We start from the raw sequence: 21,954 nt of genomic DNA on the forward strand, positions 1-21,954 counted from the left end.
CTCACAGCCATCAGCAGCCATCTTGCTCCAAACAGTCTTTGGTGAGGGAAGTAACTTATGCTTTATGGCCTGGTATCTGTAAGCTCCTACCCCAAGTAAATACCCTTTATAAAAGCCCACCAGTTTCTGGTATTTTGCAGCAGCACCCCTTCGGCTAGTACAGCCCCTCTTACGTACCTGAGCTGGACTCTTCAGGGCCTTGTGGCTGTAAGTTCCTACCCCAAATAAATACCCTTTATAAAACCAACAGGTTCCCGGTACTTGGCGTCAGCACCCCTGTGCCTGCCGCACCCCCAGCCCGAGCCCGCCCCGGGGCCCACAGGCGCGCGCTGGGGACACCTACCCGTGTAGTCCTCGAGGCACTCGCAGGTGTAGCCGCCCTCGCGGCTCCGGCACCGGCCGTTGGCGCCGCAGGGGCTGGAGTAGCAGAGGTCGATCTCGGTCTCGCAGTAGTCGCCGGTGAAGCCGGGCGGGCAGCGGCAGCGCAGGCCGTTGATGGGGTGGATGGGCCGGAAGAGCACAGTGGTGGAGCTGATGAAGGGCGCCGAGCTGTCGAACTTGAGCACGGAGACGCACTTCATGTAGTTCTCGCAGGGCTCCCGCAGGCAGATGTTGTCATCGAAGGGCAGCACGCGCTGCGCGGAGATGGTGGTCAGCAGCGTGCGGTTCAGGTAGATCCGCTCCTGCAGGTCCTCCGAGGGCAGGAACTGGCCGCGGGCGCCGCCGCGCAGCAGCGCCGAGAAGGACACGTTGAGGATGTTGGCGCGGACGTCCGTGTCGTTCTGGACGTTGAAGACGAAGATGTGGTCCCGGGGCGTGGACAGCACCGTGGCCACGCCCTCCACGAACAGGGCCAGCAGCGGCGAGAGGAACTGCTCCTGCGACATGTTCTCCAGGCGGACTGTGATGCTGTTGGTGAGCATGTCGTCGGTGATGATGGTGACGCGCAGGGTGCACAGGGCCGTGACGCTGTGCAGGCCGTCTGCGAGGACACAGGGGGTTTGGGTCATGAGGGTGTGCGACAGGCACGCCCCCCTGGCCCCCGCCCGCCCGCTGTGGCGCCCGCCACCCCCTCCTGCCTGGTGTCCCGGAGGGCAGCCCCGGGCACGGCAGACGCGCTGGGTGGCGTCCCCGACGGCCACCGGGACCAGCCGCTCCGCCCGCGAGGGCGCCCCTCGCTTTGCTGCAGACACGAGGACCCCGGGCCCGAGCGATGCCCCCCCTGCACCTGCTCCGGCCACCAGGGGCGCCGCCCTTCCCTCTGCTCCCCACATGCCCCGACTCCCTGGTCCAGCTCGAGACGCCGTGTCCCGCGCAGACCGGACAAGCCCCCGCCCGTAAGGCCATGGCCTGGCGCTCTCGACGGTCTGGGGGTTTTACTTCCCTCCGCCACATCCCGCTGCACTTCCCGAGCTAGCACAAGAGACCGTGCGATAAGGGCTGCGCTGAGCAGACGTGCGCGCCATGCGCTGCACTTCAGACGACGCAAGCGAAACAAAACCACGACACGAGCGCTCGGGGCTCCTGAGAGCAGAGCCGGAGGAGACTGGTGGTCAAGTTCACCTCCTTCCGCTCCAGACCCAGACGGGAGAGGCTCTGGGCTTGGGCCCCCTCCGGGCCAGCCCTGCGGACCCGCCAGCCTGCCCAGCGGGGGGAGGAGCCTCCACTTACCACGGCCCAAGCCCCTCCCCACCTGGTTCTGGAAAGCCGTGGAAGGTGGAGGAAAGTCCCGGGACTACCTAGAAGACACTGCCAGGTGACGCAACCTCGAGCCCCACCCACCGCTGCCACCCCAGGAGGCACCCGTGGGGCACCCAGGAACTCCTGAAACGATGGGTGCGAGGAGCAGCAGGTGGCTTCCTACCTGGGCAGTGTCCTCTTTTCAGGTGCTCAAGGCCCCAGGCCATGTTCAGGGGGACTGAGCCACATCCCATGACTCTCAATCTACGAGGAGCTGCCATGGCTCAGGGCCACAAGCCCCACCCGTGAGCTTCAATTCTCCCAGCAAACCTAGGTCCCAAGAGCAGCCACCCAGCCCGAGGCGATGGAGGAGGAAAGTCATGCGCTGAGAAACTCTTCACAAGAGGACGGAAGCCTGGTGGGCCACTCCCACCCAGGAACGACGCCATCGCTCACGCAGCGCCCACCGCACACCCTGAGCGCCCCGCGGCCCTTCACCTCACCTCACTGGCAAGGCCAAGTGATTAAAATGGAAGGGGTATTTTTATAGTCTTCATGTGGGGAAGGCACCATAAGTGACCGTAAAAGAAAGATCACACACACAAACATAAGAGGCAGGTGCAGCGCAGTGGTGGAAAACCTGCTTCCCATGGGCTCGATCCCCGGTACCTCCTAAAAAATAAAAAGGCTCACAGATCTGCCACGACCCCTCCAGGGCACGGAGCTAAAAGTCACCAGCCTCGTCCTCCCCAACCCGCAGCCTCGGTCTCATTCCAAAAACCCAACACTGGACAAACCCAGCAGAGGCACATTCCACAACATGCCTGCCGGCGCGCCTCCAGGACAGGACCGCGGAGAAACCTTCCCAGCCCCGCGGAGCCGGAGGCGGCGACGCGGCAACGAAGCGGGACCTGGGGAAAGGCAGAAAACTAAGGCCAGCTGGAGAAAGCACGGATCTTAGGTAATAGCGACGCACCAATACCAGCTCACGGTGACAACACACCACACCCAGGTAAGACGGCGGGACAGCACTGGGAACCCCGACCAGCAGCACCGGTTTCCTGCCGAGCTAAAGCTGTTCTAAAAAATGATGTTGATTTTAAAAGCCTGAAAGAAGACACCTGGAGCTCATACAACAAAGGGCTAGTGGCCATAATAAACAGTGACGAAAAAGGAGGAGCAAGCCAAGAGGAACGTGGACCCAAGCCGCTGCGGCAGAGAGCCTCGGGGCGCCACCCGTTCCGCCCCTGCCCCGCCCGCCACGCCTTCCCGATGGGGAGGTAGAGTTTACTTCTCTCCCCTGGAATCTGGGCAGGCGGGAGGCCTGGTCCAACAGGACGTGGCAAGAGGGACTTTCTGGACTGCCCCGCCCAGGCCCCAAGAGGTCTGGAAGGTTCTGCTGGCTTCCTCTTGTGCCCCGAAGCCATGCTGGAGAAGCCTTGGGGAAGGGCTGTAGCTGAGTGCCTCAGGCATGCACCCAGCCAGCGGAGGCCTGGGCTCGGCCCGCCGGGCTCCCACGAGCAGGGACAGGCCTTCCACCAGCCCGCCGGACTCCCATGGGACAGGGACAGGTGCCCGCTGGGCTCCCATAAACAGGGACAGGTGCCCCCCGGCCCACCAGGCTCCCACGAGGAGGGACAGGCTGCCCGCTGGCCCGACGGGCTCCCATGAGCAGGGACAGGTGCTGCTGGCCCACCAGGCTCCCAAGAGCAGGAACAGGTGCCCACTGGCCCGCCAGGCTCCTGACCACAAACTGCGTGCAAATAACAGAGGTCCTGTTCAAGCTACCAGGTTTCAGGGTGCGTCACGGAGCAAAAGCAACCCCGACAGATAAATAGTCAAGGTGGGGTGCTCCCTGTGGAGGAGATAGCAGGGGCAGCCCCCACCACTCCGGCTCCCAGCCCTCCCCTCGGCGACCCTGCCCCCTCCTCTCTGCTGGATGGTCCCCCCGACGACAAACGTGCCCCTGGGACTCCCACCCCCACCCCCCAGCCCCCCAGCTGCTGCCCCTCTCTCTCTGCGCTCCTTCCCAGCAGAACTCCCGGACAAGCTGTCTCCGCTTGCTCCTCGGCTTCCGCACTCCCCCTCTGCCCCCTCCAAGCCGCCGCCCCCACTCCCGACGCCGCCCGCCCGGCCTGATCCTCTAGCCCTGTCTCACGCGCCCCTGGCGGTCCGACCCTCGGCTCTGGGCGCCCGCGCTCTTGGCGCTCTTGGACACCACAGGCCCCCCCTTGCCTGGGCTCACCGTCCACTGGGCAGGGCGTCTCCTCCCGTCTCGCGCCCTCTACAGTGACCTCCACGGTCTCGAGGCCCGAGAGCCCACGTCTCCCGCCACCCCTCCCCCCGGAACTGCAGACTCACAAACTCACACACCCAGAGCCCATGTGGGACGTGTCAGGCAAATCCACCCACAGGGACCCAAACAGAACGGATTTCACCCCTGACCCTGCTCCTCCCGGGCGCCCCCCCATCCAGGACATAGTGCCACCGCCTCCCTGCTGCTCCAGCCACAATCCTGGGGACTCTCTTCCTCTTCTCCCCGTGAGCCGATCCCACTGGTCCCACCTGTATGCTGACCACACGCCCCCCGCCAGGCCCAGCCCAATCCAAGCCGCCAGCACGGGCCAGGGCCCCGGGGGCCGCCAGCTTCAGTCCCCCAACCAGGCTCCTCCCACGGCGGCCATAGAGGTCATCCCCAGTGGTCAAGCTCGCCTCCTCACTCCCTGCATAGCATCCTCTCCGATGGCACCGAGAACGAAATCCATGCCCCTCACCCGTCTTTAGCCCCATCACTCCCAGGCTACCCACCCGCCTCAGGGCCTTTGCATATCCTGTCCGTGGCCCAGAGCGCTGCCCTCCTGTTGACCGGTGACAGCTCCCGTGGTCGATCAGGTCTCAGCTCACTGTCCCTCATCGGAGGGTCCCCCCAGGCTGAGCATCCCCTCTCGTGCTGGGCCTCACCTGTTTTAGTTCCTGCACAGGTGTGGCTGGCACCTGACTTTACTCTTACATTTGTGTTTCTCTTTACATTTGTGTTTCTTCCCCAGTTAATCCATGAGGACGGAGAACCTCTAGATCTTATACAAGCCATACCTGCCCCATTAAAAAAAATATACGTATTTTTCACCTGTCCCAGTTAGAACAGTTGCTGGCCCTGGGAAGCTGCTGGATAAACATGGGAGGGAGGGAGGGAGACGGGCTCCAATCTCATCTCCTGAACCCTCGACCTGAACTCTGCACGGCCTGCATCACAAGGCTCCATTCCAGGTGAGCTAATTTTTTAGAGTGTTTGGTATTTGTTGCAAAGGCCCATTAAAATAATACAGATTGGTTACTGTTCATTTCCTGGTGGCAACTGTTGGAGGACATCCTTTTATGGATTCATTCTGGCTCCAGATTCCGTCATTCTGACTTGAAGCCGGAAGCTCAGGGCTGCCCTGAGCTGCTCTTGGCCACCCCGCCCCCCGGGAGGGCCCGGTACTCCACGGGCCAGCATGGAGGGGCAGCACGGAGGAGAGCCCTGGGACAAGGAGCCACATTCCAGGGACATAAATCTTCCCATGGGGACAAAATGATGACACGACGCCCAGCAGAGAGCATTAAATATTAACTAATGTCAAATGTGCTTTTTGTTTAAAGCAAGTGCCTTTCACCTTATCTTCATACTCTTTGTCAGCTCCCAAATTCCAGGCTCTGCCAGGGCCTGCAGGGCAGTGGGTGGAGCTGGCACAGCCTCTGGGAAGCACCCCCCACGCCCTCTCCCTGCACCGTCCTCGGAAGCCTAATGAGGTTCTGGAAGGCTGTCGGGGGCACCTGATTTACGAGGGATATTCTTCTAACTGGGCATCTCTGCCAGGGGCTTCTGTTCCCGGGGCACCAGCTGCCAGAGGGGGTCCGCCACCTGCCACTCACCGGCCCCGGGTCCACACTCGACGCAGGCACGGAGCAGGTGTGAGCGAGCACACGCCAGTACTGGACCCGCCATCGCTCGAGGACGAGCAGGCCCTACTACCCTCCTCACCGGGTGCTGGGGGCGCCACGAGGGGGCCACTCGTTCCCCACTCACAAACCCCCCGTCTCCCGGGGTCCCCATCAGACACCGCGGCGCATGGCAGCGTGAGCGCACAAGGGCCCGCCAGCCCGGGGAGCCACTGAGCAGCCCGGCCTGTCCCCACAATGGCAGGCGGTGCCATGAAATCAGAGAGGGCCGCGTGAATTCTACTTGTGGCACAGAGAGATCTCAACAGCAGGATTTCAGGTGGAAAAAAAGGCTACGTTCTCAGACGAAACACAAGAGAAAGTTGGCACACCACGCCAGAGGGCCCTCAGGGCTGATAGTCACCTTCACATTGACAAAGCTTCTATCTGGGTAGAGACTTTGTTTTTTAAAGATTTATTTACTTTACTTTTCTTTATTTATTTCTCCCCCCCAGAGGTGGTCTGCTCATTCTTTGCTCACCTTCTCCAGGGGGCACAGGGACCTGAACCCGGGACCTCCTACATGAGAGGTGAGTGCCCAGCGGCCTGAGCCACATCAACCTCAACTATTTTTAAAAATAAACTTATTTTAGAAGCCTCAGATTTACAAAAAAAAATTGTGAGGATTTATAGTATAGAGAGCCCCATACAGCCCACGCTCAGTCTTCCATTATTAATCTCTCACGTTAGTAAGGTAATTTAAATGAACGAAACAACACGGACGTGTTACTATAACACTAACTAAAGGCCATGCTTTGTTCAGATCTTAACTTTCTCTGACCTCCTCTTTCTGCCCCAGGATCTCAACCGGACCCCGCAGCACATTTCCTTCTCCTGTCCCCTCCAGCGCCTCTGGGCTGTGAGAGCTTCCCACAGCTTTGAGGCAGGTGCGCAGGTATTCTGCAGAAGGTCAGGTTTCCTGGCTTGGGGTGCCTCCTACCTGCTTCTCTTCACTCTTCTATATTGTTTTGTTTTTCTGCATGAGCGTCTGTTAGGTTTGGAAAACCCAGAGCTTGGGCTGCCCTCTCCCCGGCTGGAGCGTCGGGCAGCTCCACGGTGCCTCCAAATCCGACCAGCACAGCTTCCCCTGGTTCCTCTCGGGAAGCGGAGCCCCCTCGTCATCCCTGAAGCTCAGGGGGAGACGGGACACAGGGCTGGAGGCCACAGCCCAGGCCAGTGGGGGCTCCGGACCGACCCCGAACGAGGCGGCGCCGAGACGCCCTTCCCGCATCTCACCGGGGCGGGGACGGGGGCGCGGCCTGACCTCTCTGCCTGGGACTGGGGCTTTGATGGGGGGACCACCCTCCCAGGAACACAATTGTGTCCCCATGGCGGGACACCCGTGGGACACGGGGCAAGGTGACACCGTGGCCTCCCAGGAGCCGGTGGCCCCACAATCACTGAGGACACGGCCACGGTCCCGAGGCCTGGGTGACTCAACACCGTGGAGTGAGGGCCAGAGCAGCCGAAGCTCCAGGAGCCCGGAAGGCGGCGGGGAGGGGTCCCCAGGGGGGCGCCGTGTGTCGTAGTATGGAGGCGAGAGGCCTTCCCACGCAAAAAGGCAGGAGCCCGGCAGGCGGGGAGGGGGGTGAGTGCCTCCTGGGGGGCTTCAGAAGCCGCACAGCCGGGTCTCCGGCCCGCAGGCACGTCCTCTCCGTAGTTCCGAAGGGAAGTTCACGTCCAGGAGCCGAAACTGGAAGGGGAGCGGGCTCTTCTGGCCGCTGGGGGCTGCGCGCTCCGAGGCACCCCCGCCTGTGGCTGCACCCCCAGTCTCTGCCTCCAGAGCCCCCAGCCTCCCCCAGCCTGCGTCCCTGGGCCACCCTGCATTTATTATTTATGGTAAAATCACATGACCTCCGATAACATCAATTCAGAAATGTTCTCTCCTGATTTCATGAATAAAATCAAGCTCCTGCCCTAAGGCTGGCAAAAGCGAGTGTCTAATTCGGAATTTCACACCATCAAGTTATTTTTTTATTCCATGAGAAACATGATCTGCTATTTCTACACGTGGTGGAAACTTCTTGAAGGATGAAATCCTAACAGGCCCCATCGCCCCACGGGACGGCTTGTTCCTGGCGCGGCTCAGGCTGGGGCAGCCGTCCAACCCCACTGGGCACTGTGGGAGCTAAGGGTCGGCTCAGTGGAAATGCGCTTGATCTGGGGTGAGCTTATCCAAAAGGAGAAAACGGTTTTAAAAGGCATTTTAAGAATGGTTTCCTTAAAACCAAGATGGGGAACGAGCTCAGAGGAGATGAACAGAAACTGCACGAGAGCAGAGCCGCCTTCCACTTTGAAGAGCCCTGAAGGTGCCCCGCTACCACTGGAGAGGACGGCACTCGCTCTCAGAGAGAGAAGGCCGAGTCGCCACTCGAGCGGAGCAAAAGCTGCCCGTGTTTATATCGTAAACCAAATACTGTGCAACGAACCTCGCACACACGGCGAGGGAGTCCCAGACACGCGGTGAGACTTCCCAGGCCGCCCTGGCCTTCGGCTCGGAACACAGCGGGAGTTTCATCTGGACCTCTGGCTGTGCCTGTGTCTCTTTTTCTTTCCAGTACTAATTTATCAATAGAGAGGGAATGCTTTTGCTGAACAGGAATGCAGAAGTCCAATCAACACCAAATTCCTAGAGTGGGGGTATCTGTCTGACCAACAGGCCTGAGATAAAGGCTTTTTGACGATGAGGAGGGAAGAAAGCAAAGAGTGGGGCATCCGCGGGTGGGCTTCTCCCCCAGGGCCCCGGCCTACGGAGAATTCCGCCACGGGGTCAGGGCCGCGCCGTGCACGGGAGGGTCTCCAGCGGCGTCCCCACGTGCCAGCAGCACCTGCCCTCCCAAGTTGTGGCCCCCAAGACTCTTGGCAAACTAAGAATAGAGGTGCTTCCTTAAGCTGATAAAGGACATCCACGTGGGCGGGAGTTATATGGGAACCTCTTATGTTTTTTTAATGTAACGTTCTATGTGATCTATTAACTTTAAAAAGTTTTATTAAAAAAAAATGCAAAAAAATTTTATCTGGGGAAAAATAAATATAATATAAAGGACATCTACAAAAATCCAACAGCAAGCAGGATACTTAAAAGTGATGGCCATCATTGCATCACTTCCATTCCACATGGTATTTAAGCATAATCAGACAATGAATGAATGAATGGCATAAGGACTGGAAAAGAAGAGCATATATCATTATTCCCCGACGATATGACTATCTGTATAGAAAATGCCCAAAGAGCTAAAGACAATGGTTAGAACACATAAGAACATTTAGTGAGGTGGCCAGAGAGATCAATCCAGAAAAATCAAACACATTCCTCTGCGCCAGTCATAAAACATAATTTTTTTAAAAATACCATTTACAATAGCAGTAAAAATATATGATACAAATAAATAGAAGATGCAGAATCCCTATATAAATAAAAATATAAGATACTGACAATCAGGAAGATCCAAATAATGGAGAATTTCACTAACATCCACTGACAGGCAGAGACGATGTGGAAAAGGCACCAGTTCTCCCAGATTGATTTATGTGTTCACTGGTACTCTTATCAAACCCCGACCCCCAGTCCTTCACGGCACCTGTCAAGGTAAGACGGATAAGCCAGGAAGAGGCAAGGCCCTCCGAAGCACAGGGAGGGGGCGAGCTGCATCAGACAGTACCTCTGGTTCTCAGTCCATGCTACCAAGCGTGTTGGGAGGACGGGCCAACGGGCCAAAGGACAGAAGAGAGGACCAGGAGGCAGATCCACACATGCATGAAAAAGCAATGAATGACACAGCCGGCCCTGGGGAAAGAGGAACTCTTCCAGAAATGGTTCTGAGATGATCCGTCATCTATATGGGCCACAAAAAGCATCTGGAGCCTACCTCATATCCAACACATAAAGGACAATTCCAGGTGAAGTGGGGGCTCAAATGTGAAAGGCAAAACCTATTTTAGAAGAGATGTCACAAAATCAAATTTAGGTTCTTAAGGTCAAGATTTCTTAAACGAGATGCACAAAACAGTATCATTAAGGGGGGAAATGTATAATTTTGACAATGTTAAAAAGAATTTAAATTCAAAGGAGTTTATTTTTAAAGCTGAAGATGAGACAAGCCAACTACAAGATATCTGACCCTAGAATAAATAAAAAGTTCTCATTGTCATTAGTAATCTGAGAAATGCAAATTGCAGCCACAACGAGATACCATTTTACACCCACCAAATTGGCAGAAATGAAGTCAGAGAGCAGCAAGCAGGGGCGAGGGCAAGCGAGAAGAGGGACACTTTTGTTCACGGTGGGTGGGAATGTGATCCCTTCCAATCACCCCGCGAAACGGCCACCGTGACGTGACAAGGCAGAAGAGGCCCACGCCCGACGGCCAGCGACCCACACGGGGGCCCGGCCCACGAGGACCAGGGACACACGCGAATGTCCACAGCGTTGTAACAGACAAAGACAGTGCGGGGCCGTCATGGGAGGGCAAGCCGAACGGCAGTGGAGGGGGACTCTGAGCTGCCACTCCCCAGGCCGCCGCAGCGCCTGCGTGAAAGGGGTGGGCTGTCAAGGGCGCGCCCCCATCGTGCCATTTCTAGGAACTCCAGAAACAGGCACAATCCAGGATCCAGGCCTGCAGTCCTTGGCCTGAAATGCCTGGACCGGGCGGCGCTGGAATTCGGAAGCGCTTGGACTAGAAAGGGGGCGCGTGCATGTCCCTTACAGAACAGCAGGCCCTACAGCCAGGTGTGCCATCTCGCCACAGCCACACCAGAGGCCACTCACGGGGCAGGACAAAAGCCACCAAGAGGGAAACGGACGTGGCTCAACTGATAGAGCATCCGCCTACCATATGGAGGGTCCAGGGTTCAATCCCCAGGGCCTCCTGACCCGTGTGATGAGCTGGCCCACGCACGGTGCTGTCACATGCAAGGAGTGCCGTGCCACGCAGGGGTACCCCCACGTAGGGGTACCCCATGCACAAGGAGTGCACCCCGTAAGGAGAACCGCCCTGCATGAAAAAAGCGCAGCCCACCCAGGAGTGGTGCCATACACACGGAGAGCTGACGCACCAAGATGACGCAACAAAAAGAGACAGTTTCCCAGTGCCACTGAGGGTGCAAGCAGACACAGAAGAACACAAAGTGAATGGACACAAGACAGCAGATGATGGGGAGCATGGGGGGGGGAGGGAGAAGAGAGAAATAAATAAATAAAATAAATCTTAAAAAAAACCAACACCACCAAGAGTCTCGTGCTGGTTTGGACCAGGCTGTGCCACCAGGGGTGCCTATGCTGAGCTGACTTTGGTTCCCAGAGCAGGTGAGGACCACGGATCAATTTGCTCTTGATAGCTCCCAGCACGCACCGTAGAACCAAAATGAGAGGCAAGGGGAAAACAAACCCAAATCCCTCGGGAGAAGGAGAGGGCCACGACAGGGAAGGCACATAGGGCTGGGGCATGGAAGGTTCTCCAGCATTCGTGCAGGTGTGGGAGGGGACGCACAGGTGTTTGCTCTTAGCCTTTGTGACACACACGTGTGTTTCATTTTAAAATTCTTTAAATGAAAGAGGGGGGACTGGAGGATGAACAGCAGGGAGGAAAGAGGCAGAAGCAAGGGTTCCCCGAGACGGGAGACCCGGGGAGGCGGTGAGCGCGTCTGTTCGTCCTGGCCGGGTGGATAAGGAGCTTGTTTGGGATGTGACAGCCTGCAGAGCATGGTGGTCTTTGAAAGTGGCCCCCAAAGCAATGACACTCATCCCACCAAGAGGGAAGATTGGTGCCCCTTCTCCTTGGATCTGGGTGGGCTTAAGACGGCGTCAACTGGCAGAGGAGGGCAAAGTGTCCCTGCACGGCTCCGAGGCGGGCTAACAGGAGGGCACGCGGCTCCTGCCAGGCTTTCTCAGAACACCCTTGGAGACCCCTTCTTGGAACCCAGCTGCCCGAGCTACGTGGGGCCCAGCCCGGCAAGCAAAGGGCCAGCAGACAGTACTTTAGACCCTGCAGGCCGTGGGCTCTCTGCTGCAACCACGCAACTCCACTGTGCTGGGAGGACAAGCGCTCGGGCAGTGTGTGAGAGGATGAGTGTGGCTGCGTTACAATAAAACTTTATTTACAGGGAAGCAAACTTGGCCCCGTGATTAGGGCATCCGTCTACCACATGGGAAGTCTGTGGTTCAAACCCCGGGCCTCCAGTGGTTAGGGCGTCCGTCTACCATATGGGAAGTCCGCAGTTCAAACCCCGGGCCTCCTTGACCCGTGTGGAGCTGGCCATGCGCAGTGCTGATGCGCGCAAGGAGTGCCGTGCCACACAGGGGTGTCCCCCACGTGGGGGAGCCCCACGCGCAAGGAATGTGCCCGTGAGGAAAAGCCGCCCAGCATGAAAAGAAAGAGCAGCCTGCCCAGGAATGGCGCCACCCACACTTCCCGTGCCGCTGACGACAACAGAAGCGGACAAAGAAACAAGACGCAGCAAATAGACACCAAGAACAGACAACCAGGGGAGGGGGGGGGAATTAAACAAATAAATAAATCTTTAAAAAAAAAAACAAAAAAAAAAAAACCCCGGGCCTCCTTGACCCGTGTGGAGCTGGCCCATGCACAGTGCTGATGTGCGCAAGGAGTGCCGTGCCATGCAGGGGTGTCCCCCGTGTAGGGGAGCCCCACACTCAAGGAGTGCGCCAGTGTGAAAGAAAGTGAAGCTTGCCCAGGAATGGCACTGCACACAGGAGAGCTGACACAGCAAGATGATGCAACAAAAAGAAACACAGATTCCCGTGCCACTGACAACAACAGAAGCAGACAAAGAAGACATAGCTGCAAATAGACACAGAGAACAGACAAGGGGGGTGGGGGAGGGGAGAGAAATAAATAAATAAATCTTTAAAAAAAAACAAAACTTTATTTACAAAACAGGTGGTGGGCTGGTGAGGCCTACAGGCCGCACTTTCCCGAGCCCTGCTCTGGATGAGCCCAGCCCCCGGCCGCTTAAGTCACCATCAGCCACTTGAGTCAGTCCCGGCTGAGGCCCCAAACGCCACGGAGCAGACACAGGCCGTGCCCAGCGCTTCCCGTCCAAGCTCCCGACCACCGAAGCCAAGCACTATAGAAGATTGGTGCTCTTGCCACTATGTCAGGGGTGGTTGTTACGCAGCAATAGCTAACTGGCACAAAGCGTCTTTGACACACCATGGCAGAGACATCAGGTCCGGCGCTCAGAGCCAGGTCTGGGTCCTGGAGACAGAGGTCTGGGTGGAGGAGTCAACTGGCCATGGAGTGGGTGAGGCCACCCAGGGAAAAGGCCCAGGGCTGAGCCGGAGGGGCCTCAACAGGAAATGGCAGGGTGAGGGGGGGGGAGCCAGCAAGGGGAGTCAGCAGGGGCAGCCCGAGAGCAGGGTGGGGGACTAGGAGAACCTGATGACAGAGATAGCAGGGAAGGGGGCGTAGTGCAAAATGCCCCAAGACACTGGGCGTGATGGGCGTCAACTTGGCCGGGTGATGGTGTGCAGGTGTCCAGGCTAGCAAGCTCTGGCCTGGTTGTTCCCGGGAGGGAATTTCACACATTGATTAGCATCTATCGCCAGCAGACTGCATCTACAACTAACAAAGGCCCCTGTGCAACAAGAGGCGTCCCCTCGTCCAATCCTAAGGCCAGAACTGGGGAGTTCAGAGTGAGAAAGCAAAATTCCTGCCTCTGCATCGGCCGGCCAGTCCTCTCGGGAGTTCAGCCTCAACTTCGTCAGTTTCCAGCTTGCAGGCTGCCCTATGGAACTCGGACGCGCCAATCCCCACACTCGTGTGCCAACTCCTACAACAGATCTCTTTGTAGCTACACCTGCGTCTCCCGCGCAGTTCTGTTTCTCTGGAGAACGCTGGCTGACCTCCACGGAGAGGTGGGGACAAAAGCCTCCCACGCTGCATTTCGGGTTCCTTCCACGACAGAGGAGTGATCCACTCTGCCACACACCCCCTCTGAGGCCCCAGGCGAGTCGTTTAACCTCCTGCCTGTGCCTCAGTTTCCTCCTCGGTAAAACCGGGGGACAGCATTTCCTACCTGCTGTGAGGACTACACGTGTGACCTAAGTCTTTGCTCTCCTTATCTGTTATTCCTTCTGCTCCAACAACCCAGTGAGATGGACGGAGCTGCGCCCACTGCCCCACCGGAGAGGTGTGGGCCCAGAGAGGCCAAGGGCTGCGCCAGGGACGCAGCCGTCACACGACCGCCGCGCAGGCGTGAGGTGAGCCCAGCACGGCCCGCCGCGTCTACGCCACTGCTTTAGGGGAACCCTTCCCGGAGAAAAATAATTATTAACTCAGACCACGTGAGGAGAGAAAGCTGCAAGGGGGCTTAAGACCAGTAATTTGTTCCTATTAAAGAACAAATGTGTGACAACAAAGCGGACTCAAACCAGCAGTGCCAGACACATCCTTGCGCCTCCAGGTAAATAAGCACAACCGTCAATTACCTGAACACAAGGTGTGCCCAGTGAGAACGAAATCAGAATGTTCCCAGGCTTCCCGGACCACTCCCCAGCTCTCCCCTGCACCTGCTGGGAAGAACTCCAAGGGCTTTCACCCAGAAAGCCAGGGGGACAGGGCGAGAGACACGGGGCTGCAGGAGGCCTGGCCGCAGTGGTCCGAGACCCCTTTTAAGAGGCAAATATCACTGAAAGGCTCGAATAAGCCGCGGACCCCTGCGTGGGTTGGTTCAAGTTGTAGCGGCTATGGTGGGGGGCAGCCGAGGCCCTGGACACGGGGCAGCCGCCCTCGTACACTGTGAAGGGCCATAGGAGATGCCCCATCTGTGTGGGGGGGCCAACCCAGAGATTCAAGGTCACCGCCAGTGCTACTTCCAGGGACCCTTCCCTCCACATCGAGCAAACAGCTAATGAAGCTATTTCTCTTGGGGCAAAGGATCAAATATTGGCTCAGCGTCTATTAATTTGCAACTTACACTGCCAACTGTGGAGCGCAGAGAAGCAGGGAGTTCTCTCTTTTTTTTTTCCTGGTTAAATATTTGCTAAGAAAATTCCTTTATAAATTTCAAGAGACTGGTTTAGCATGACATTAGGAGGAGAGAACACAAGCAGTTCTAGATTATTAACTAGCAACTCAGATGGAAGCAGCGGGTAGAGAAGAGCCTGCACGGCCCTCCCAGGGGAAACATAACTTTTAACAAATAGAGAAAATGTGCGTTGGAGCGTCCTTTTTTGTCATGATTACATCTTAAATGGTTTTCCAGAGGAGCTTTTTATTTCGTTCTTTCAGGCTCTTCCCCTTCCACCTAGACGGTGGAATTAGTTTCCAGTATTACAAAAGAGTGAAGCAAAAAACCTCTCCCCCCCAAGAGGCTGCCCTGGAAGGCAGGCCCGATCTGCGCTGCAGGCCCTCAGCCGCGGCCTTTGTTGGCAGCGCCCTCATTCTCCTCCCTGAGGCTAACGAGCTGCAGGACTATTCCAGGGCCGGTGAGCGACAAGATTTAAGCCAAGACTGGAAACGCAATCTGGAGGGAAAGCGGCGCCCGAAGGCCAGCAGACAGCAGGCCCTGGCCCAGCGCGCCGCCAGCTCGTTATCATGGGGCTGAGGAGAGGGGGGTCTGCAGTGAAGCCGAAAACACACGCAGCAGGCTGACACCTTCCTTCACAGCGCACCCCGCGCCGCGCCGCCAAGCTGCCCAGGCGTGAAGGCGCGGCTCGGACCCAAGGCCCGAAAGCCGCACTGACGCCTCCGGCCCGCGCCGCACTGCCTGCCCGCGCCGCGAACCTTCCCTGGAGCAGCCTCCGGCCTGCGGGCCGCGCTGCACCCCGAATGGCCTGGGGCTGGGACAGACCTGGGGCGGGGACACCCACCCCTCTGCCCCAGGGAAGTGGCCGCCTGCCGGTTTGGGGAACCCGGCGTGGTTGGCGTTCCTTGTTTTCATTTTCTTACGACAGGCGGCCTGGGTCAATCTGCAGTTAGTACGCCCTGAGCTTCCAGGTCCTTCCCCGTGGAGCCCTCGGAGCTGCGCCTCGACCCATCAGCGCTCGTTCCAGGAGAGTCTTCAAAAGCCTCCCGCCTTGTACCAACTCCACTTCATCCCCTCCCCCGCCATACACGGCCCCCCACGCGTGCACACACACCCCCGTGCGCTCGCAAACCCGTGCACACGCACACCCCCATGCACACGCACACCCTCGTGCACACGCACACCCGTGCACTCGCACCTGTGCACTCCTCACCCTTCCCGAGGCTCCACAGCACGCTGCCAGGCCCAAAGGCTTTCCCGGGAGCCGGAGCACAGAGCGCAACACACCGACAGAGTCACCGAGTATCAGATAGCCCGTTACTAAGCAATTAAGAGACGACGTAAAAGGAACAAATGGGATTTTCCTCTCGGAGTGCCCCAAGGGTCCTGCAAAGGACACCCAGGTTCCCTCAGCAATTACTGCAGCTCCACGGCGTTTATGAGTCACTTAGGTTAAAAATTATTTGGTATTTTAAACTTTTCCAAAGACTCTAATCTGCGACCTAAACTCAGAGCAACTCTAATTAAAATTGTCGCCGCTCATTAATTCAACAAATACGTGAAACCCTCCACGTGCCAGGCCGGGCTGAGGGACGCCAAAAGGAAAAAAACACAATCCTTCCCCGAGGCATGCACAGCCTGGTAGCATGACAGATGGCGCCAGGGCGGCAGACAAAGACAAGGGGTAGGACATGGGGAGGGGCCAGGGTGCTGGGGGAGGCATGGGGGAGGGGGCCAGGGTGCTGGGGGAGGCGCGGGGGAGGGGTCCAGGGTGCTGGGGGAGGTGCAGGGGAGGGATCCAGGGTGCTGGGGGAGGCACGGGGGAGGAATCCAGGGTGCTGGGGGAGGCATGGGGGAGGGGGCCAGGGTGCTGGGGGAGGTACACGGAAGGGGTCCAGGGTGCTGGAGGAGGCACGGGGGAGGGATCCAGGGTGCTGGGGGAGGCACGGGGGAGGGGGCCAGGGTGCTGGGGGAGGTGCGGGGAAGGGGTCCAGGGTGCTGGTGAGGGGGAGGGGGCCAGGGAGCTGGGGGAGGTGCAGGGGAGGGGGCCAGGGTGCTGGGGAAGGCACGGGGGAGGGGGCCAGGGTGCTGGGGGAGGTGCAGGGGAGGGGGCCAGGGTGCTGGTGAGGGGGAGGGGGCCAGGGAGCTGGGGGAGGTGCAGGGGAGGGCGCCAGGGTGCTGGAGGAGGTGCAGGGGAGGGGGCCAGGGTGCTGGGGGAGGTGCAGGGGAGGGGGCCAGGGTGCTGGTGAGGGGGAGGGGGCCAGGGAGCTGGGGGAGGTGCAGGGGAGGGGGCCAGGGTGCTGGGGAAGGCACGGGGGAGGGGGCCAGGGTGCTGGGGGAGGTGCAGGGGAGGGGGCCAGGGTGCTGGTGAGGGGGAGGGGGCCAGGGAGCTGGGGGAGGTGCAGGGGAGGGCGCCAGGGTGCTGGAGGAGGTGCAGGGGAGGGGGCCAGGGTGCTGGGGGAGGTGCAGGGGAGGGGGCCAGGGTGCTGGTGAGGGGGAGGGGGCCAGGGAGCTGGGGGAGGTGCAGGGGAGGGGGCCAGGGTGCTGGGGGAGGTGCAGGGGAGGGGGCCAGGGTGCTGGTGAGGGGGAGGGGGCCAGGGTGCTGGGGGAGGCACGGGGGAGGGGGCCAGGGTGCTGGGGGAGGTGCAGGGGAGGGGGCCAGGGTGCTGGGGGAGGTGCAGGGGAGGGGGCCAGGGTGCTGGTGAGGGGGAGGGGGCCAGGGTGCTGGGGGAGGCACGGGGGAGGGGGCCAGGGTGCTGGGGGAGGTGCAGGGGAGGGGGCCAGGGTGCTGGTGAGGGGGAGGGGGCCAGGGTGCTGGTGGGGCATGGGTGGGTGCTCTTAGCGACACCCTCAGGAGGGGGCGGCCCGAGGCAGGAGGGGCAGGGTGGGTGACGCAGGACCCACCCTGGGTCAGCGGCTAGCCCGAGCCCAGCACCTGCACCCGTTTCCTCACTGAGCCTCGTGACAACAGCAGCAGCCCCCGCCCCAGAGAACACTCAGAGCCGGCCCTGGCAGGCCCCCACCCTCCCACTCGGCGGCCCTGGGTGGCCGCAGGGACGCAGTGGACGGTCGGGAGGCTGAGCCCAGGCTGGGGGTGGCTGCAGAGTCCCCTGCCGCCGAGCCTGACCGCACGGGCCACCCCACGTGCCGACCTGGGCAGCACCGCAGGAAGTGGACGTGCCGAGGGTGCACGGCCGCGTGAGGCCAGGCCGAGGGAGGCGCCCGTGTGCACACGTGCGTGTGTGCGGGCCCTGGCTCCGGGGCAGCAGGTCCCCAGCCGGGGCTGGCGTTCCCGGCGGGAAGGTGTGGAGAGGTCGGCCCTCCCCGCCGTGCCCAGGTCAGACTCCTCAGACCTGAGAGGAGCCCGAGGCGGCGCACACAGGCCTCGCCAGGGCGCGCGGAGAGGGCGAACGCCGTCCCAGGGCCACAGCGCAAAGCTCCCAGAAACAGCACTTCCTGCGGGAAGGTGGCGCATCGCTGCTCTGTGCCGCAGCGTCGCCCTTCCGCGTGTGGAATGTGGGGTCGCGGTGGCAGGAAGGTGTAAATCAGCTCAGAGCCGGCACCTCAGACGCGCCCACACCCACAGCCAGGCTGATTTCCTGCCGGCGGGACAGACGGACTGAAAAAACAATTGCCAGGATTGTAATCCTTCCTAAGTAATTAGTTTCAGCTTGTAACCAGTCGCACAGATGCCTAACGCCTTTCCTTTGCTTGGAACTGTTAGCCAACAAACCGCCACTGTCCCCCATTCATCCAGTCCTCACAACCAAAAATGGCGGCCGGTCATCACCTCAGGGGCGGCTGCTGGCCAGGCCGGCTGCGCGGGCAGTCAGCGCGCTTTCTGATGCAGGGGTGCTGTCCACGATTAACCCAGGGCCCAGCCTCACCACCCTCCCGAAAAGTAACTTAGCACCACCACCCTGAAGCGGTGACTGGTGGCCGGGAAGAGGGCTGCCCCAAGCGCTGGGGCCCAGGCCCCGCCAGGCCCCGTCGGCCACCACGCCCCCTCTAGCCAAGGGGCAGCCGCCGCCTGCCTGACGAGTCCTCGCTTCAGAAATGCACCCCGGGCCCACGGGACCTGGAGCTCACGGCAGGGTGGGCTTCTCTCTCACGAGCTCCTGAGAGAGGCTTTCCTTCCATCCGGGAAAACGTCCACTTCTCCCACGCCCTGTGGCCTCCAGCTTCCGGGGACGCAGAACCGACAAGGCCACACGCAGACCAGGCCGAGCCGCCGTGACGCGTGTGTGCAAGGCGGCCACCCCTCCCCGCTCAGCCTCCTCACCCCGCGGCGGGAGCGCCTGCCCTGCCCACCTCACGGGGCTGCCGAGACCACCCGGGAGGCCCTCGGCGAGAAAGGACGGTCAGGAGCACAGAGACCCCCTAGGATGGCTGTCGTTAAAGAAGCAGAAAACAACAAGCGCCGGTGAGGATGCGGAGAAACTGGGACTCCAGTGCGTTGTTGGTGGGGATGGAAAACGGTACAGCCGCTGGGCCAAGCCTGTGCTGCCTCAGAAAGTTAAACAGAGTTACCACACGACCTGGCAAGTCCGCTCCTAGCACACGGCCCGCAGAACTGAGAGCAGGGACTCAGCAGGCCCTTGGACGACGATGCTCAAAGCAGCTTTATTCACACTCGCCGAAGGCGGAAGCAAGCGTCCATCAGCGATGGACAGGCAGGGTACAGTCTACCCATGAAACGGAATATCACTCAGCCGTGAAGAGGAACGAAGCTGACACGTGCTTGCAACGGATGAACTTTGAGGACATCGTGCTGAATAAGCCAGACGCAGAAGACAATTACGTTAAGGTTTCACTTACAAGAAAATACCTAAAATAAGCAAATTCATAGAGACAAAGTTAAACTCAGATTATGAGGTTCGAGGGTGTGGGGGGGATGGGGGGTTCCCGAGTAATGGGGAGAGTTTCCACTGGGGTGACGGTAGCCCCGCATTGTGAACATGATTAATGCCACTGCTTAAAATGAGAAAACATGAGTGATGTCTATGTCCCCATATTAAAAGTTTGTGGTGGTGTTTTTTAAAAGGGCTACCCACATTCACGAGGCATTGCCACCTGGACTGGAATTCTAGGGACCCGGCCTCTTTGAACCAGAGGACACCCTCGGACAGCCGACGAGCCAGGAGCCAGGAGGGGCTTTCCAGGGTCCCTGGAGAGGCTTTAGCAGAGCTGGGAGGAGGACCGGGGCTCTGGAAATTCCCTCCACGCCGGTGGCCTCCCTCCAAACGGGCCTGTTCTCAGCCTGTCTGTGTCACGAGAAGGCACAAATTTGGGGCCACATCATGTCCCCTAATGGCACTTTTTAACCATGACCTGCAGTGAAACACAGAGTTCCACAGCGTGAGTTACGTCCGGGACCTTGCTGAGGCCGAGGCAGGCAGCCCCCTGCAGATGAGGAGGGGGCCCGCTCTGCAAACACCGGGAAAGCTCCGGGCAGCTCCTGCGGCCCCTGCCCCAGCCCCAAAGGAGGTCTCAGCGTCACCCGCTCGGCGTCGACTCGAGCCCCCAACAAAGGCCTATCCAGTCTTGACCCTGGCCCCGGGGATGTGAGTCCACTTGTAAAAAGGGTCTTTGACGGCGTCTGAGGCCAAATGGAATCAGGCTGGGCCAAAGCCAGTATGACTGGAGCCGGTGAGCCGGGGGAGTCTGGACAAGGCCAGGGACGGGCAGGGCCTGGGCTACGGGGCGCCGCCAGCCACCGGCAGGAGGTGTCCCATTCTGGAGGGCAAAGACACCCTGCCCCGGGACTTCCGGCCTCGGAACCCGAGGAAGAGTAAACTGTCACCTGAGCTGAGCAGTCTGTGCCGTTCGTTACAGCAGCCCCCACAACTGAGACACTGTCCTTAACACCAACGAGCCCGGCCACCCCGAGCCCAGCTGGACCGGACGCCGCTCCGGGAACTCCCCCGGGCCTCCTCCCGGGTCTCCACGCGCTCCCGGGGGGCAGGTGCGCTCCCCAGCACCCGTGACTCTGGGGCCCCAGGCCCAGGCGCCGTCCCGACCCCCCTGCCCCTCCTCCGGTGAAACGGGGAGTCAGAGGGGGCTCCCCAACACCGCGGGGGTCGGCAGACGCCCCCACCACCACAAGGAAGGGGGCTTTGCTCAAAGCCACATTTCGTAAATTTTCTAAGGCAGTTTCTCACCTTAGCGCATGGACATTTTGGGTCAATCCTTTGTCACGAGGGGCGCTATAGGATGTTTAGCAGTGTCCCTGGCCCACCGGCTACCTGCTGCGCTGACCCCCGATTCTAACAACCAAAAACGTCCCATGTACCTCCCTCGGTTAAGAACCACGCTTCTCAGGAAACCCAGCCAAGAAAGTAATTTGGGGGGGGACGTTTTTCTTGTTAACTAGCAAAGGGGAAAAAAGGAGTCATTCTATTCTTGTTAATATTTGCAAGCAAGAATATTCTCTTGGCTGCTCTGTGCCTCTTTCTCTAGTACCTTGCAGGTGCCCAGAAAGGCCTGGCAAAGCCAAGTTCAGATGCGTGGAGGTGGAGAAGAAGGAAAACGGACACTGCGACCATGATGCCCAAAGCCGTACGTCCACCCCTGGCCCCAGGCAGCTGCGGGGGCTCAGCTTCCCTTTTCTGGTGGCCCCTCCAGGAGCCAGGCGGCCGGCGAGGCCAGTGCTGCCAGGCGGAGAGTCCCCATCATACAGGCAGGTCGGGTTCCCCTTGTTTCAAAACAGAATTTCCGATTCTCATTATAAAATCCTTTAAACGTATTAGCCATCAACGGCCTTGGTCACGTGTTTATTTATATTAACTAGTGCCCAGGAGCACGTGTAATTTTTCATGCAGCGACAGTTCTCTGGTAAGTCCCAACACAAAGTCTTCCTGGCCTAAGGGCAACCAGGGACAAAATTACCTCATTATTTCTGTTCTCCGGGAAACTTACTCTTTGGTTTGCAAAAGCAGTAAGCAGGTTGTGTTGAGGCCTCATCTTGATTTATTTTCTTCCACACTAGCAACAGGCTCTTGGTCACAGGGATGGAAAATGAAGAGGTAGACAGAACGAACAGGAAAGCATTAGTTTTTTTCTTCTGGGGGGGTGGGAAGGAGCTAAGAGAGCAAATCCTTTCGAGCTGGCCTGGGAGGCCCTGACCTCTCTTCTGGGCACTTCCTCTCTCGCCCACAGAGAGCACGAGGTGCAGGCTCCCCTAATGAGGAGGTTTACTGGGGCCCAGGACCCGTCCAGGGACAATGCGACAAACTCAAGGAGGACGTTATCTCCTGACTCCCGGGCTGCAGGCGCCCAGGAGCCCACGAGGAGCACGGCCGGCAGGCA

General features: G+C 59.3%; 1 protein-coding gene across 5 annotated transcripts in view; it reads right to left on the reverse strand.

Annotated features, from left to right (window-relative positions):
- Positions 1–21,954, reverse strand: part of CELSR1 (cadherin EGF LAG seven-pass G-type receptor 1) — a 147,803-nt gene that overhangs the window by 96,075 nt on the left and 29,774 nt on the right. For 4 of the 5 annotated variants that reach the window (XM_058308945.1, XM_058308943.1, XM_071219116.1 and 1 more), the window contains exon 2: positions 344–982. The exons of the other annotated variant lie outside the window; for it this stretch is intronic. In XM_058308945.1, the coding sequence (XP_058164928.1) occupies positions 344–982 (639 nt within the window). The remainder of the gene's footprint in view (positions 1–343; positions 983–21,954) is intronic. 5 annotated transcript variants of the gene reach the window in all.

Source organism: Dasypus novemcinctus, chromosome 12, assembly GCF_030445035.2.
Source record: "Dasypus novemcinctus isolate mDasNov1 chromosome 12, mDasNov1.1.hap2, whole genome shotgun sequence".
Taxonomy (NCBI): Eukaryota; Metazoa; Chordata; class Mammalia; order Cingulata; family Dasypodidae; genus Dasypus; species Dasypus novemcinctus.